At 41.2% G+C, this 18316-nt stretch overlaps 1 protein-coding gene across 1 annotated transcript in view; it reads right to left on the minus strand.

The window, feature by feature from the left end:
- The window catches only part of PDGFRA (platelet-derived growth factor receptor, alpha polypeptide), a 70133-nt gene extending 56433 nt beyond the window's left edge, over positions 1-13700 (minus strand). Inside the window, 6 exon segments of the mRNA XM_006868059.1 lie at positions 2500-2689; positions 2782-2953; positions 4127-4257; positions 5629-5892; positions 11127-11438; positions 13652-13700. Coding sequence (XP_006868121.1) covers positions 2500-2689; positions 2782-2953; positions 4127-4257; positions 5629-5892; positions 11127-11438; positions 13652-13700 — 1118 coding nt within the window.
- Positions 13701-18316: the final 4616 nt, after the last annotated feature.

The following is an 18316-nucleotide window of genomic DNA, read 5'->3' on the forward strand; positions in this document are numbered from 1 at the left end:
TAGGATAGGCATAGGGCTTCATATATTGTTAGGGTTAGGGTTAGAACTACAGTTAGTGTTAGGGTTAGGGGAAGGGGTTGCACTAGGTCTAGGGATAGGTTTGGTCTCGTTTTAGGATTACAATGAGTTTTCCTTTTATTTTATTAATTCTTGAACTCTAGATAATATATTTTGGATTTGGAACTATATTATTCCTTCTTTTTATTTGTCATTTTTTTTGTTGATACAAACTAATATTTTTGGTTCTCTATTTTCAGTGTTGTAAATTTCTTTTACTTTGGCTACTTCTATATCTGGGTTGAGTTATGTATACTAATCACAGGTTGCTGGCTGCTATTGTTAGTTCTCTAGCCAAAGAATGCCATTTAAGGTCCCTGGGACCATCAAGGGAGAAGAGCAGAGATCAGAACCCCACCCACAGAAGCAGTGATGCCAGAGATAGAGGCAGAGACGACGTGGAGAGATGGAGCGGCTGGGGACTTTGTACCCAGAGAGGGAGGGGGCTGTGTGCTGACAATCAGGGAGCAGGCTTTCAGAGTATACCCTGTGGTTGGTGGATGATGCATAGAGGGGATTATAACCATGGCAAGGAAACAATAAATGATGGGATCAATGTGAAGCTAATGTTCTCCCATGTAAACTATCACATAACACACAATAAAGCATTTTTTTAAAAAAACTTCCTTTAGTATTTTTTTGTAAGATTATTCTAGTTTTAGAAATTCTTTTAATTTCTGTTTATCTGGAAATGTCTTAATTTCGCCATCATATTTGAGGAACTATTTTGCTGGGTATATGATTCTTGATGGCAATTTTTTTTCTTTCAGAGTTTTATATATGTCATCCCATTGCCTTCTTCCTTACATAATTTCTGCTGAGAAATCAAAGTTTAGTCTTACTGGTTCTTCTTTGTAGGTATCTTTTTGTGTTTTTCCTAAACTACTCTCAGGATTCTTACCTTTCTTTGTTTTTTGGTAAGTTTCATTAAAATATATCTTGGTGATTTTCTTTTGTAGTTTATTCTGTTTGGAGTTCATTCATCTGCTTGAATGCATTTTCTCATCTTTTATGATGTTAGGGAAATTTTCTTCCAACAACTCTGATAATTTTTTCTGTGATTTTTTTTTTTTCCCAGTCTCTGCCTGTTCTGAAATGCCAATTGCACATAAATTATTCCTCTTAATGATGTCCTACATAATTGGTTCTTTTTTTCTGATAGTTCCTCTAGAAGATGAATGATGAAAGAATTGTCTTCAAGCTAATTAAGTCAACAATCCATGGATTCAATACTACTCATTTGCCCTTTCAATACATTATCTATTTTTGCAACTATAGTATTAATCTTCTGGATTTCTATTTGCTGTTTTTGTATGACTTCTCATTTTTTATTTTGTTCTGTTTGTTCTTGTAGTGTTTTCCTGGATTCTTCTAAAATGTTATCTGTGTTTTCCTTGATTTCACCTGAAGTTTTCTCAGTCTTTCTCTCAATCCGTTGGAGGTACTTGAGTATCATTCTTTTGAATTCGTTCCAATTTCATTTCTGGTATCATATTCTCTGGTGCTAAATTTTGGTCACTTGTTTGAGCCAGTATGTCTTTGATTCTTTGTGTATGCTGAAGTTATCTGTTGTCATATTTATATTTAATTGATATTTTCATGTTGATGTGTTCTTAGGCATTTCAGCATCTGTCTCCTGGTGGGTGTAATAGAGACTGAAAGTATGAGTGTAGTTCTTTGTTTGCTGCTTGGTCAGAGTAGGTTTGCCTGATGTTGGCTGGGTTTTGTTGGACAGGTGGTCCAAGAATGGGTAGTGGCACTAGCTCAGTGGGTGGAGCAGCAGGAGATACGGATATGGATGGGCTGTGTGAGCACAATTGCTGTCGGTCCAAAACAAGCAACAGAAAAAAAATATATATATATCTTGAGGAATTCACACACCTACAACAATGGGGTGTTATATCCAGTGCCTGGTTCCAGAAAGAGCAGAGGCTGCACAGGATGCTGGGAAAGTGAGGGTGGGCCCTCCTGGCCATGCCCCAGCTACCATAAGAGCACTGAGAACAAGGGAAAACCACACCCCACTCACCACCAACCTCCAGTCTCATCCTGTGCCACCAGGCAACTATGTCAATTGACAGCTGCCCTGAAAATCTCAAGATGGCCAGGTCAGCTGACAGCCCACCCATCCACCTCCATTCTCACTGCTTCCACTCCAATTCCTCTCCCAGGCAGCACTCAGTCTACCTCTCTATCCTTTCCTCTGAAACTCAGGGTTCTAGGATCACCATTCATACCTATTTCACTTGGTCTCTCATGTCCTTGTCTGAGCTCAGCGTATCTGTCTAGTCCACCACCTTACCCCAGAACCTTCAGGCATTTAAATCAGATTGTTAAGCTTAACAGATTGACTTTTGGTTTGAGTTGTCAGACACACACCTCTGTCTATGGAGCACACACAACGAAAAAGAAAAGACAAGCTTGGGAAAGGTCTGTCTTTACCTTGTCTCCTGAATCTGTTCGACATCTGTGGTGATCTCTGTTAGGTTTTCAATCAGTGTCAGGTTGTCCTTCAGCCAGAATACCCTGGGAGGAGGGTAGGCCTCTATGTTCACCACAAAATGTTTGATGTCGTGCAGGTTGACAGCTTCTAACTGGCTGAAGTTGGGCTGGATTTCAATGAACCCTTTCTCTGCACAAGGAAAAGTTTCCATTAAGTAAGAATTACCACATGGTGGATCCCGAGCAGCATGGACAACGGGCAGTTTAGAAAGCAGACTATACCATGAACAGAAATAGTGACTTTCTTCATTTCTTTGACCTCCTTGGTGTTCTGACAAGCAGTACATTCATAATCTCCACTGTCTTTCACCGTGGCCTCAGGGATTGTCAAAGTGTACACCAGTTTGATGGATGGGACTCTGATTTCTTTGAGTGTTATAAAGCCTTTGCCTTTCTATAAAAGAAGGAGATGAAAGCCACTTTTTAAAAGCTACCTGCTTAGAAGGATATTTAATGACATTTAAAGTGCCTGTCCTATACTGCTGAGGAGAAAAACATGTAACAATTCATTATTAAGCGTGTATACAATCATGCATTGTATAATGTCTGTTAGGACAATGTCCAACTGCATATACATCCATGATCCACAAAATTATAATAAAATCAAAAGTCCATTGCCATCAAGTAGATTCAGCACATTTGTTATTGTTAGGTACCATCGAGTTGATCCCAACCCATTGCAACCCTGTATAGTGTTTCTGAGGAGCATCTGGTGAGCTTGAACTTCCGACCTTGCAGTTCAAATGGCTTTGCAGTCTGGCGCATTAACCCACAGTGCCACACCATGACCCTATATAGGCTTTCCAAGGCTGTAAATCTTTATGAGAAAACTTCATCTTTCTACTGAGCAGTGGCTGGTGGGTTTGGACTGCCTACCTCACAGTCAGCAGTCCAGTATTTATCCTACAGAGCCACCAAGGCTCCTTATGATACGAGTTCAGAAATCTCTGTGGGAGAACAGGATGTAGTCAACATGACAGCATCTAACACATATACCTCGTGTCTTTTGTATACAGGCTTTGCCCTGCCAGATGTATAATGGCAAAGTGCATATGGAGCCTAGAAACAAGAATTAAAAGATAATGGAATGTTTCTGCAAACTTCTTGAATCTCCCTGGTATGGAGTACAGTTTTACTCTGACAAATATGAGGCTGCATGGGTCAGGATTAATTTGACAGCAACTGGTTTGGTTTGAATTTGGTTTTAGATCTATGTAGAAAATCTATTTTAAAAATATTTTTTAAATTTATCTGTCCAAAATACTAACAATGAGACACTGAGAAATGGGTTCTCTGTTTCTCTATCTTTTACAAAGGTTCAACAATAAACTGTATTAGTTTTATAATCAGAAAAAAAAAGTTGTTTTAAAAAGCAATATTTTAATTACATACTTTTGAGACAAATAGCATGTACTTTGGTTTGGAAAAAATGCCTACCACAAATAAATGGTAGGTCAAGGAAAGCTTGGCGGGGTGTGTTCATTCAATAACAGAATAACAGGAATACGCATCTCCTGAGTTTCCTGGAGCTCCGCTACATGCCCCCACCAGCCTTGGCAGTACCTACCACTTCTCCGGGGTACGTCCACTGGAAGTCAACCACCTCGTTGTTAAAGGCTGCACAGGTGACCACAATCGTCTCCCCTGTCTTATACACAGTTTTCAGAGCTTCCACTTCTAGGTCAAGTTCTGACGTTGCTATAAAAACAAAAAACAACAAACACAAGGACCTAAATAGCCATAGTGTAGTTAGAATCTCATAAGGTTTGGGGGTTTTGTTTGTTTATTGTTTTTAATAGGATCGATAAGAGGGGGAAGACCCCCAAAGAGATGGATTGGCCAAGTGTCAGCATCGATGGACTGACTCAAGCGTGGCAACAGTAGTGAGGTTGGCCCAGGATCGGGCAGTATTTCATTCTGCTCTGCATAAGGTCACTATGGGTTGGTACTTAAATGGAACTTAACAGCAACAATGTAAGAGTTGTGTGTGTGTGTTTAAGAAAACCCTGAAACAAATAATTTGTCTATCAATTGCTCTGAAATCTGAAAGTCCTTCATTCTGCGTTGGTATACACCATTTGGCATGACAGGTAGAATCCCAAGATAGTACAAATGGTTAACACTCTCAGTTTGAGTCCTCCCAGAGGTGTCTCGGCGAAAGGCCTGAAGGTCTATTTCCGAAAACTCAGTGTCTTTCAGAGCCACACAGCACAGTTTCTACTCTGACAGCCACCAATGGGTGTGTATGTGTGCATATAATACAGAAATGTAAAGTAACAATCATTGCAACAACAATCAATTCCTGTTAAACAGAATAACAGAGTTCTCAACACTTGGATTCATTCTGATTATGCTAGATTGTAATCCTTTTTACTGATGTGTGTCTTCATTTATTCAGTGAACCTTTACTGACCGGTACCTTTCTTAGGCACTTTACTCCTTCCTGCCCATCATTTATTCTCCTCCTTTCTTCCAATCTACTTTCCAGTTATTAGCCCACTTTTCCAGAACCTAACACAGAGCCTGGCACAAAAGAAGCCCATCAAGCTATTTATACCACATGCTCTTTCTGCTGCAGAAAGTGCTCAAGAATATCTGTTGACTTGACCTTGCATTTTTACTTTACCATTCGTACTTATCACTCACATCAAAAGAATAAAGTTGACAACTCCAAGCTTTTCTCAAAATTAAAACCACTTTTCTTAAGTTAATAAAATTAATCCAGGTACCCAACCCCCATGGATGTGTATTTCCTTGGGGGAGGGACAGAGGGGTGCACTGTGGTTAGGAATGTGAGTAAGAGGCTTATGTAAGAAAATAATTCCTTACAATGTGTTTTGAAGTCAACTAATGAAACAAGAAATCTTACAGAGGTAAGACAGCATTTTTGCCTTTAGTAATTTTAAACACAGTATTACTATATAGCCCCAAAGGTCAGCCTACCATTGTATGGCACAGGTAGGGTCTTAAATCCCCAAACTGGAATTCAAAATCTCGAATATCAGTGACTCTGATTTGAAAATGATTTTTTTGTCCATTACCCTTAGGGGAAGGGGAGGGAACAAATACCTTTTAAAGTATACATGTTAAAAGACGCCGTCTGAAATGTCCTCCCTCTGACCGTGGCCTCACAGGTATAAGGCCCCAAGTTGAAAGTTCCGTTAAAGCCCTGTTTGCTGTCATAGGAGGCATGGACCACCCCATCACCACTGAGTAAGGTTACTGATGTCTCAGGATCAGTCGTGCGGCAGGGTATGACGACATAATCATCCTCTTCCTCCGTGAAGATTAAATATTCCATCATGTCCAGAGGTACAAAGGCTTCCTCTGGGTCTGCAGTTTAAAACAAATCCACAAACAAAACAAAAACTTCTTAGACATTAATTTCACCTTCATAATATATCCAGAAAAATCATCCCATTGGCATTAATTATCTCAGGTGGAAATTTTACTTTTACCCACACATCCAGAAGTTTCCCCACTAACTTTAGTTATCATATCAGCCAGGAGATGATTTAAAGTATGAATTACACCACATTGCCTCTACCTTAATTTAAAAAGAAACTGATGCTAAATGGAAATATTAGCCAGAAATTCAAATCAGAATCTAAACAACTAAACTAAAAAATGGACAATTAAAGAATAGAGTTCAACTCTGTTCAAAAGAACAAGCAACAAGAGAAAAAAAATTCATGACTGAAAAATAATGAAACACTTCTGAGAATTCATATTACCAATAATTCATAAAATTGGCAGTAGTGATCAATGAGGCGGATTAACATAACCACAGAATGGGATAAAATATATGACATCTGAAACATGAAACATCATGAAGATAGTACAACATTTTATTCTGTTATACATAAGTTGGGCATGAGCTGGAGCCAATTCCATGGCAACTAACAACAACAATATAGAAAGCTGAGGGTAAGCTAAACAATATTGCTACAAAATCACTAAAACTCAACGCCGTCGTGTCTCTTCCAACAGTGACCCAATAGGACAGTATAAAACTGCTCCATATGTTTTCAAGGCTGTGAATCTTTTCAAAAGAAACCCGTCAACCTTCGGTTTAGCAGCTTATTGTTTAACCCACTGTACCACCAGGTTGTTGTTGTTGTTAAGTGCCATCTAGTAGGTTCCGACCCATAGCAACCCTGTACAGGTTTCTGTACACCACCAGGTGTCCTTTACAAAATCATAGAAGCATTTATTAAGCAAAAATATCTAAAATGTGAAGTTACTGTTTCTCAACAAATCTTTCATCAAGGTCTATACATTTTGAAGATAGTGTTTCCAACCCTATGCAGGGTCACTATGAGTCAGAACTGACTCAATGGCACTTAACAACAACACCATTCCCCTAAGAATTCTGCACTCTTCAATTTACATCATGTCAAAACAACAGTTTTGGCATCCTCAAGAGAATCAAATCATGTTTCTCTGAAATGTCGTTGAGTTTGGAGAACAACGACAACAACAAAAAATCTGAATGGGCAAAATCAGTGCTGTAGGATAGATGGGATAAGGTTTCCAACAAAATTCTCATAGGACTGTCCTTGTTACCCTCAAAGAATGAGCAGGTGCATTGTCAGGATGGGAAAAAAATTGTCAGCGCAAGTTTCCTGTCCTTTTTCTTACCAATGCAGTTCTCAATCTTCTTAATTCTTCTTCATGATAAATACCCATGATTGTACTGTAACCTTTCAGAAAATCTATCAAGATTACCCCTTTGGAGTCCCCCAAAATAGTCAGCATAACCTTCTGAGCTGACCTCACTGTCTTGATTGAACTGGCCCAGCAGATCCCCTTGGGAACCACTCTTTTGACTGGACCTTGTTTTAAAGACAGCCCAATGAGGTTGAAGTCCAAGTGTGATGATGTGATGCACTGGACTGCAAGGTCAATTTGAACCTCAAGGTCAGCAGTTCAATCTCACCAGCCGCTCCTTAGAAACACTATACAGGGTTGTTGTGGGTCAAAACCAACTCGACGGCACTTAACAACAACTAAGGAGATTAAGACACATGGACTTCTGAAAGTGGCTGCTGCCATAGGCAGATAGCAGAGACATTTATAGATACGTTTTATTTGGATTAACCTATGGATATATAAACTGGAACCCTAGTAATAATACTGTTTGACTTACCCTACTAAGACACCATGTCATTGTTGTTATTAAGTGCCATCGAGTCAATTCCGACTCACAGCAGCCCTATACAGGGTTTCCAAGGAGCAGTTGGTGGGTTTGAACCACTAACCTTGTATTTTGTAGTCCAGTACTTATCCTACAGTGCCACACCAGGGGTCCACTAAGACACCATATCTTTTTTTTTTTTTAATAATCTCTCAAGTAATAAATAAGATTTATAATTCCATAGCTTGATAATTCTCTTTTCAAAAGAAAACAAGCTACTTAACTTACTGTGGTCAGAAATACCAAGGGTCTCAAGCACCAGTTTCAGAAAGGGCCCCTTATTCTCCATAATTACAAATTAAAAGATTTCTGTCCACCAACCATGCGGGGTACTTCAGTGGTGTTTGTGCTGGGAGAAGGGTGAACTGGAAGCATTTTGTACAATCTGAAACAACTGAAATGACAAGTCTCATGGACCTTTAACAAGCTCATGTTTCCACTCTTCTCTTCATTAGAGGCTTTGGCTAAAGGAATGGAAGTGTAGCATTTCTGTGTGAATTAAGTAAAACACTCGCCTCTTGTGAAATAAAACTTTATACTATTAAGAAGGAAGATAAGAATATTCTGCTTAAAAGTATCAGGAAATAAAGGTAGAGGGTTCAGATCTCTGAGAATGTCCACAGTTTTGTTGTTACCTGCTGCTCCCAATTCATGGGAACCCTATGACCAAACTTCATCTCTCATACTTCAGACATATTGTCAGGGGGGACCAGTTGCTGGAGATGGATAACATGTTTGGTAAGGTGGAAGGTCAGAGGAAAAAGAGGAAGACCCCCAACAAGATGGATTGGCCAAGTGGCAGCATCGAAGGACTCAAGCATGGCAATAATAGTGAGGTTGGCCCAGGATCGGGCAGTGTTTCGTTCTGCTGTGCATAAGGTTGCTATGGGTCGGTACCGACTCGATGGCACCTAACAACAACAACTATGCACAGGGGACTTCGATCATTGTGAGCCACAGAACTGGATTTTCATTGGTTGATTTTTCAAAAAAAGATATAGGAGTTAATTAAAAAAAAAAAAAGTCCTGAGGAGTCAGAAAGTTCTATATCACAGACACTATTTATTTAAAATTCATACTGCTATAACTTTGCCTCTGCTAAAACAAAGCTAGTCACAGTTATAAACAGCATGGTCTCTGTTGGGTTCTTGGTTTTCAAAGCAGGTACTCTGCCTCTATCCCCCTTCCACTCATCCATCCATCGATATACTGAATTGTCATTACTTGGATTTATTTTTAAAGTTCCAAATTCTTTAATAAGAATTTAACCAAGATTTCAGCAAACAAATCGGCAAGTTAATTTCAGTTTAAAATATAGTTTTGTATCTATACCACATCATCCAGACCTCCCTTTAAGATGCAAGTCTCCACTACTCATCATGTATTGGCCAGGCAATGTGTGAATGACATCATAGTTGTTCTTAGTAAAAGCTGATACAGATAGGTTTTGCTATTGCTAAGTATCATTGCGTGGGTTGCAACTTATAGCAACCCAATATAGGGTTTCCAAGGACTGGCTGGTGAGTTGGAACCACTGACCTTGTGGTTCAAACCAAACTTGCAGTCTTGTACTTATCCTACAGTGCCATACCAGGACTCCATAGATAGGTAGATAGATGTATAAATGGCTGGATAGGTGGACAGATAGATAAGCAGTATCCTTACCAAAAAAACAAACAAACAAAAAACAAAACCACAGTGAATACTGTAAAGTACCTTCAAGTCAGTTCCAACTCATAGCAACTCTGTATAAATAAGGTCTCCAAGGAGTGGTTAGTGGGTTTGAACTGCTAACCTTGTGGTTAGCAGTTCAGTGCTTAGCCACCCCAGGACTCTGAATGCTAAGTAAGTGGATCATATTCATGTCAAGTCCATGTCTAAACCTAGCCCATTAGTGTAGCCATAGTTGTTGTTGTTGTTAAGTAAGCATCCTCAATTGTTGTTGTTATGTGCCGTGGAGTCCGTTCAGACTCATGGTGACCCTACACAGGGTTTCCGGGGCTGTAAATCTTACAGGAGTCTAATTGTCCAAGGGCACTGCCTCTGAAATGCATCACAAAATTTGCATGGAGACCACACCCCGCAGGGCTGCTTCCCTGCAACTGAGTGGAGACAAGTTCTAAGGCAGAACCTTCCCGGAAGTCACAAGGGGATTCTTACAGCCTACTGGCTCCAGACTGCATTTGCCCCGTCTCCATCCGTCAGCACAGTAGGGACTTCTAGCTCACCTTCCTTCCTTCTCTGCTTCACTCAGGATCAGACTTACAATGGATTCCTCCTCATTAACTCTCATAGGGCTTTTCCCTAATAAACCTTTTCATGTTTAATCCTGGAGTCCCTGTGGGGTGCAAACACTTAGGTGTTAACCTAAAGCTTAGAAGTTGGAATCCACCCAGAAGTGTCTTGGAAAAAAAGATATGATGTTCTACATCTGACATACATACCACTGAAAACCTATGGAGTACAGTTCTACTGTGACACACATGTTAAGTGCTGGCAAGTCCGTTTGATTCATAGTCACCCTGTATAGGATTTCTAAGGAGCAGCTGATGAGTTTGAACCACCAACCTTATGGTTGAGTGCTTATCCTACACCAAGCACCCACTATGACATATATTGTTGTTGCTGTTAAGTGCCGTTATGTTGGTTCGGACCCATAGCGACCCCTGTATAGGGTTTCCGAGGAGCAGCTGATGAACTTGAACTGGCAACTTTGTGATTCCAACCGACCTTGCAGTCCAGCACATTAACCCACAGCACAATACCATGAACACACATAGGGTCACCAGAAACAGGAATCCACTGAAAGCCAACAAGTTAACTAACTCCGTTTAATCCTATCTTGCTCCTTTCTTTTCTGGGGACACTGGATATCAATTTAAGATTTCCCTCTAAATCTTAATTAAAAGATGATGAAAATCTCTTCCAATTCATATATTTGCACTGAATCTTAAAATTAAGCATAATGGTCATAAAAAAAAAACAACTTATAATGAATTGTCAGCCATTCTAAGACAGATCTATCCAATTAATTTTTTGCATCCTTAGCACTTAACACAGTGAAAACACAATTAATACTTGCCGAATGTCACTGAAATGAATACGTATCTGTATATTTCAGATTTGTTTTTTTAACAATACCCATGCCAAGGGACATATTTTTTAAAAAATGAATTTCCAAACTTAAAACAGCTCTGAAATGTTGACAATGAACATTGCTTGGTTGTGAGATTACACATGATCTTTATGGACTTGTGTGGGCTCTCCCATGTTTTTTCCAAACCATCTTTATAATTTAAAACCATAATACATTAACATGAGAAAGAGGACATAGACAAGCCCACTTGGTCCCGGGACGCCATCCACTCACCTGGCACATAGATATAAACCTGCCTGCCTTCCACTTCACTTTCTTCTGTCTTCGTGTGGTTGTAATAGCAAGTGTACAGTCCCGTGTTGGTCGCCAAGGCACCGACAACTTTCAGCACTTTCACAAAAAGGCCACTGTTATTTTCCTCATTTCGAATTTCTACATTCTCGACTTTAAACATGGGGTACTGCCAGTTCACTTCGCTCTCCCCAAAGCATCTCAGAGAAAAAGTAGAATTCAGCTGCATAACCATCTCATTTTCATTTGGAAGGATGGAGGGGAATGAAAGCTGGCAGACTATGAGGCCAGGTCCTGTGAAGGAAACATGTTCTGAATAAGATGCGGCCAGAAGGGATGGTCTCACCCAGAGAACTGAGAGAGCTATAGATGCATCGGATCTGAACAATAATGGCCATTTCTAGGCAAAAATCCGTTAGCCTGGACGCTGTGAAAGGCTCCCCATTATAACAGCCACTGCATCTGCCAAGAGCAGCAAATGCTCCAAAGGCCACAGAAGCTCCCCAACCCCCACCCCTCAGTGTCCCTCCAGACACTCAAATGGATAGAGAAGGTGTGAGTCCAATTCCATATTTCAGACTCTTATGGCAACCATAAACTTTCCCAAGAGGGTATAGGCTTGAGAACATTTGGCGGCGTCCTTGTCTGCATTTCCTGCAGAGGTTTTCCTAATGACAAATGGAACAGGGAAGTTAGGCGGGCAGAGGCTGGTTGAGGGAACAAAGCACAAAGCAGATGTGTGTTCGAGAAGACACCTCTTCCATTTCTTGCAACACTCTGGCATGCCTGCTCTCTTTAATGAGTTCCAGATGCCAAAGCAGGGTTATGTGGATTTTAATTTCAAAATAAGAACATATTTTTCTTTTATTTTTAAAAAATGAGTAAGACTTAGGGTGGAAACTCCACGTTCATTGTTTGCTCCTGTTTTTGTTGAGTGCCATCAAGTCAGTTCCGACTCATAGCGACCCTGTATAGGGTTTCTGAGGAGTGGCTGGTGAGCTTGAACTGCCAACCTTGCAGTTCAAACTGACCTTGTAGTCCAGTGCATTAACCCGCAGGGCCAGTACACAGGTGCTCCGCTAGACAACTAAAATTGATATGAGATATATTATGGCTTACTCAATTCTTGGCTAATGTTCTCTAGTCTACCCTGCTGCCTAATGTGGAAATTACACCCAACTTCCATAGCTGACCACTATCATTCCTGCTAAGGTATCCTGGTGACACTGTGGGTTAAGTGTTGGACTGCTAACAGCAAGGTTATTGGTTCAAACTCACTAGCTGCTCCTCGGGAAAACAATGAGACTGTCTGTTCCTGTAAAGATTTATAGTCTCGGAAACCCTGTATACATCCAGTGGCTATGAATCGGAATCACCTCGGTGCCAGTGGGTTTGAGTTTGGGTATCATTCCTGCTACTTGTTAAGATAGGGGCTATAAATGCTTCTGTGTCACCCAGAGACAGACCATTGTTGTTGTTGTTAAGTACCCTTAAGTCGGTTCTGACTCACAGAAACACTGTATAGAGTTTCTGAGGGCTGGTGGATTCGAATTGCTGGCATTGTGGTTAGCAGCACAACACGGAACTCAACTATACTACCAGAGTTCCAGAGACCCATGGGTAGGCAATATATATATTGAGTGGAATTTAGAATCAATTGGTGATCTCATTCAAACTCATCATATCCATCTGAGTAAGAACTGAACACTAAGGTACTGGTTAAAGTAACTTCTCAAGGAGCTCTGGTAGCGGTTATGTATCAGGCTGCTAACCCTCACAGTCAGCAATTTGAAACTACCAGCTGTTCCGCGGAAGAAAGATGAGGCATTCTGCTCCTGTAAAGATTTATAGCCTCAGAAACCCTGTACAGAGTCGCTATGAGTCAGAACTGACTCCACAGCACATAACAACAACAGCAAACTAACTTCTCAGATTAGGAAAGCATTGCTTTCAGGTTGAATTCTGCAATGCATGAATATCCCAATAAATATTTAGCTCCATTAGCATCCTGCTGGTGGGAAGAATTAATGAGATTCCCCACGAGTCAAACACTTCCTCTATTAGATTCTAAGGAAAAGTGTGGCTCTAAGATTTCCAAGCAAATCAAGCCTCTTCCACTTCAAATAGGTATGATTTCTTGAGTCAGAACTTTCTATTATTTGTTTCCTTTAAACATTCTTAACATCCTCAGATCCACCTCTACTGGAAACCCATATTCAAGAAAAAGGAAGAGAGTTGTGTAAGAATTTGGACTATTACTAGTGAGACCATTTCAATGTCAGGAATGTAGATATATTGAAACTGCCACTGGAGGGTGCTCTCTCAAAAGCGGAATCAGTGCAATACAGCAAAAGGGAGTGAAAGTCTGTGGCATTCTGGTTAATTATTGGTGGTGGTCTGTTTTTCTGGTCTTTTTTCTGAACTGTCTACACAGAATACAGGAACTAGGAACTTAGAAACAAAACCCTCTCCAGGGCAATGCACTCGCAGAGGACCGGGATTCGTACCTGTGAGGAGACAGCCTAAGACGAGGAGTGCCCATTGGGGGTTCCCCATAGTTCTGGAAAACTGAAAGTCAAAAAGAAACAGTGTTAGACCCACTTTGTGCTTTGCACTGTGGAAAGTATTAACAGCATCATTATTTTAAAAACAAAAATGCCCCCGTTTAAGACACACAGTTGAAACAATAAGATGCTTAGGAACGGATAAGGATGGTGGTTGAACAACACGTTGAGCACCATTAATGTTACTGAGTTGCGCATGTGAGGATTGCTGAAATATCCGAATGTTGGGTACCTAGATATTTACCACAATATAAAACAAAACAGTAAGATACCTAAGAACAAAGAATCAGATCATGTGATCAAGCCCCAAGATCATGGCACGAGTCACCTGAAATGGAAAAGCCTTTGTTGATTGCATACAGCTTTCTAGTTCTAAAAAGTACATGTTTATTGTATTGGAATGTGTCCAAGAGTACAGAAGGACTCTTCCTTTCCGTTCATTTAAATTAAGAGTGAGAAACACAAAGACATAGGAGTATGTATTTCCTCAACTTTCAGACTAAAGCTGTTTTCATTCACAAAGGATTGTCACTCACATTATGTTTTGCTACATAAAGAAGTCACAACCATTGAAAAAGCTGCTTGGATTGGAACAAATGTCCTAAGGTTTAAGGGCCACTCAGACCAAGAGTTTTTCCCACTAACCAATGTGACTTAGAGGATGTTTTTTGTGATACCGGTGGCACAGTTTGTGCTGAGCTACTAGCTTAATGGTTGACAGTTCAAATCTACCTGGAGTCACCATGAAGAATGAATGGTCTGTCTAGAAGGAAAGGAGTGGAAAAGAAAATTAAAAGAAAGAAACAAAAGTGTTGTTTGTCCCTGTTGTTTGTCCATGGAGTAAAACCACTTTAGGGTCTTGTTCTGGAAGACTCTATAATTAGCTGTATTTTCTTTCTCTTTCAGTGCAAACCTCCCAAGCCCACTACCATGGAACCCATTCCATCTCATAGCGAGCCTACAAGGCAAAATAGAACAGCCATAGTAAAGATCACACACACAAACACAAAAAAACCTATGACGCGGTTCTACTCTGTCATATGGGGTCACCGTGAGTCCAAATGGATCCCACAACAATGGGCTAGGTTTGGGGGTTTTGTGATACAGAAACATGTACTCGACCCAGCTCTGGGCTCCTAGCCCCGACTATCACCAGACATGCTGGTTCACAACTGAGCTAAATGAAGCGTGGAAACCCCAACGTACAGGCATAAAAGGAAGAGCCATAAAGAAAGTGAAAAAGGAGAGGAAACGGGAGAGGAAAGTGTGACTAAATTTTTGTGTTTGGGGTAGGGAGTTGGGGGGATGAAGTAGACCACAGGATAAAATGCAGCTTCTAAGGAAACAGGGAGCGGGGGCATATTTTCTTGTTAAAGTAAGAACAGCTGAAAAAAACAAGTTCTCAAGTCTCTGATTTCCCACAACAAAATCTCAGGGGTGACTGGAGGATTGACACGAGATGGCAGTTGAATCAAACACAACCAGAGAAAGAAGTAGACCTGCGAGAAGGAAAGGAGTTGGGGGTGGGGGATGAAAAGATAGCAATGGGGTAAAACCACTGCAGGGTCTGTTCTGGAAGATTCTACAGAGCAGCGCAGAACAGCTCCACCGTATTCTGAGGCTGTAGATCTAGATGGGGGCAGACAGCCTCACCTTTCCCTAGAGGAACTAGGGGGCATGGAACAGCTGACCTTACAGTTAGCAGCCCAGTGCTTAACCCACTACCACTCACTTCATTTTACTTCCCCCTCCACTTCCCACGTGAAATCCTTGATAAAGTAGTCAGTGAAACGGATCAATAAATGGGCTTGCAGATATCGGGGCCACTGAGCACCCAGTTTGGGTTGAATAGATCACATGGAGGGACCTCATCAGGGTTGTGAGCTGTAAAATAACCCATAATCACCATCTAAGCATTGGCCTGGGAGACACAGAAAACCCCAATTCATGCACTTATTGTTAAGTGCCTTCAAGCCGGTTTTGACGCATCGTGACCCTATATATAGGGTTTCTGCAGCTGGTGAATTTAAACCACCGACTTTGTGGTTCAAACCAACTTTCCATCCAGTACATTATGCCATAGTGCCACACCAGGACTCCAATTCATGCAATAGAGTGAGTTACTGGGACTGCCTTTGGAGAAGAAAACTACCACAGCATTTTTTTAACTAGATTGTGCGTCCACCCCTAAAAAAATAGGTGTTGTAAATCCTAACCCCTGTGGCTGTAGATAAAAGTTGAAATGTCATTTCTGGTGGTGCCTGGTTATGTCTTTTTTGCTTTAAGGTGGCCTGCTGGTTCCCACAAAAATGTACAGCCTTGGAAACCCTGCAGGTCACTATGAGTCGTAACCTACTTGATAACACTTAACAAGAACCCCAACAACTGGCAGAAATCAGACTGTGTCTCACTGAATTCCTTTGGGAAGGTGGAGGGGAGAGACACTGGAATGTTGGTGGAATGCTGGTAACAGGGGGTTTATTTTGGACAAAGAAGTGATATTCTTTTCTCTCCAAGAGAAAGAATGAGAAAGCAATAGTTACTGAGTTGAAGTGTTCCACATGTATGCCCTATGGCATAGATATCTGATTTTTTAACAAGTGGCAGTTAAGACTCAGAGAGGTTTAGCAAATTTTCCAAAGACACACAGCTGGTGGCAGAGCAAGGTCTTTGTGATGCAGAAACCAAGCTCTTTCCGTTCCAGATGTTACACACACACACACACACACACACACAGTGCTGCACGTGCATGCATCCCTCCAACTATTTCCTACTTCAAGTGGAGGCCCTGTTTCCCCACTCAATCTCAACACAGCCAGGCTGGCACAATTGCAGTGCTGTGACCCCAAATGCAATTCCCACAGTGTTAGCTGACTGGTGGCTTCTGATGCTCTGACCTGTACCCAAGGGATGCAGGGTATCTATCCCAGAGCTGACTGATCAACCTGATTTACTGCAATTAGCAGTACGGATTGTGTGTTTACACATACTAATATCAGCCTTCCCCTGACAGCCACTTAGCCAACTTCAAAAGAACCCACCCGAGCCAGCCCAGTACCTTGGGTTTTATCACATTTATATCCTGTATTTCATTAGCAGGGTTTGCCCGCTAACGTGTTTCCCAGCTGGAAAGAGAGGCTTGCTGCTTTTACAGCACAAGCTCTGTGGAATGTTCAGCCCTGACCAGGTCTGGCCAGATTTCCTTCTGTGTGTCCAGATACAGTTGACCCGCTGCCAGCGAGGATTATTTACCGGCATACAAAGTGGGCAATGAAAACAGGGCCTCCACACAAGCGATAATGATGGGAATGTTGAGAATCAACGTGTGTTTGCTGAAGATTTTCAACTCCCTGCCCTGATAACAGAGGTGCCTGCCCTGGCTGAAAACCCAGGCGAATTTGTGAAGCTTCATGTCAAGACTAATCTGCAACTCAAACAATTTCCTCAAGAATAATCATCGAGTATTTGGGAGCAAAGGTGGCCTTTCTTTCCTGTTGGATCTCTGAGAATTGACCTTGCTAATTCTAATACTTTCCTACTCTGGGAGCAAACTGTCATCCTTGATCAGCACCGTATCCTGAAGTGCAACTGAGTGACTGAGGCGACAGATTCAGGGGGCCACAGCACTGTGACCGTCCGCAAGTCACATTTTGCAGGGAGGAGCCGGTTTCAGCAACATCTTTCCTCCACTATGTCTGCACAACACGATAAACAAACGTTACTTACATCCCAGGGTTGAACTCATAAGAAAAAAATATGTTGAAATGGCAAATGCTCGGTTGTATATATTTTTACCAAACATTTTTTAAGTATTTTTGAAGGAAACTAAAACATTATGGCTCTCATAGGAGTCCCGGTGTGGTGCTGTGGGTTAATGCACCAGACTGTAAAACCATTTAAACTGCAAGGTCAGTGGTTCAAGCTCACCAGCTGCTCCTTGGGTCACTATGGGTCGGAACCAACTCAACGGCACTTAACAACAGTGGCTCTCATGGGAACTCTATGTTAGACTGCAGTTCCAGTCTCCTACAATCACTATTCTAGACATAGTTGCTACAACTCAGAGAAACAAATCGGGGAGAATATGTACTTGTCATGTTCACTTAGACAAGAGACTTGAGGCTGTCCCCTCATTCTCTTATTATTCCTCTTTTCAGACGATATGATGGAAATCATATTAGATGAGGTTCCGGCCCTAGATTTGACACTTAGACAATCTAACTCTCTGATCCTCAGCTTCTTCTTCTATAAATCTGGACTAACACTGCCTGTCTTAAGGTCCCTGAGTGCTGTCAACCATTTGTGCTCAACTACTAACCTAAGGTTGGGGATTCAAACTCACCCAGAAGCAGTGAGGAAAAAAGGCCCGGCAATCTGCTCCCCTAAAAAAATAGGTGACTGCCAAAAAAGCCCTATGGAGCAGTGTAGCTCTATTATATATGAGGGTCACTATTGGTCGGAATCAGCTCAGTGGCAACAGGTTTTGCTTTTCTTTTGGTTTATGCTTGCTTGCTTTACTGGGTCATTGTAAATAATTAATGATAGAGGTGAGTTGAAAATCCTTTGGCAGTTACAGCTACTGCCGTCACTATTGTAACACAGAAACCT

Source organism: Chrysochloris asiatica, unplaced genomic scaffold (genome assembly GCF_000296735.1).
Source record: "Chrysochloris asiatica unplaced genomic scaffold, ChrAsi1.0 scaffold00115, whole genome shotgun sequence".
NCBI classification, from domain to species: domain Eukaryota; kingdom Metazoa; phylum Chordata; class Mammalia; order Afrosoricida; family Chrysochloridae; genus Chrysochloris; species Chrysochloris asiatica.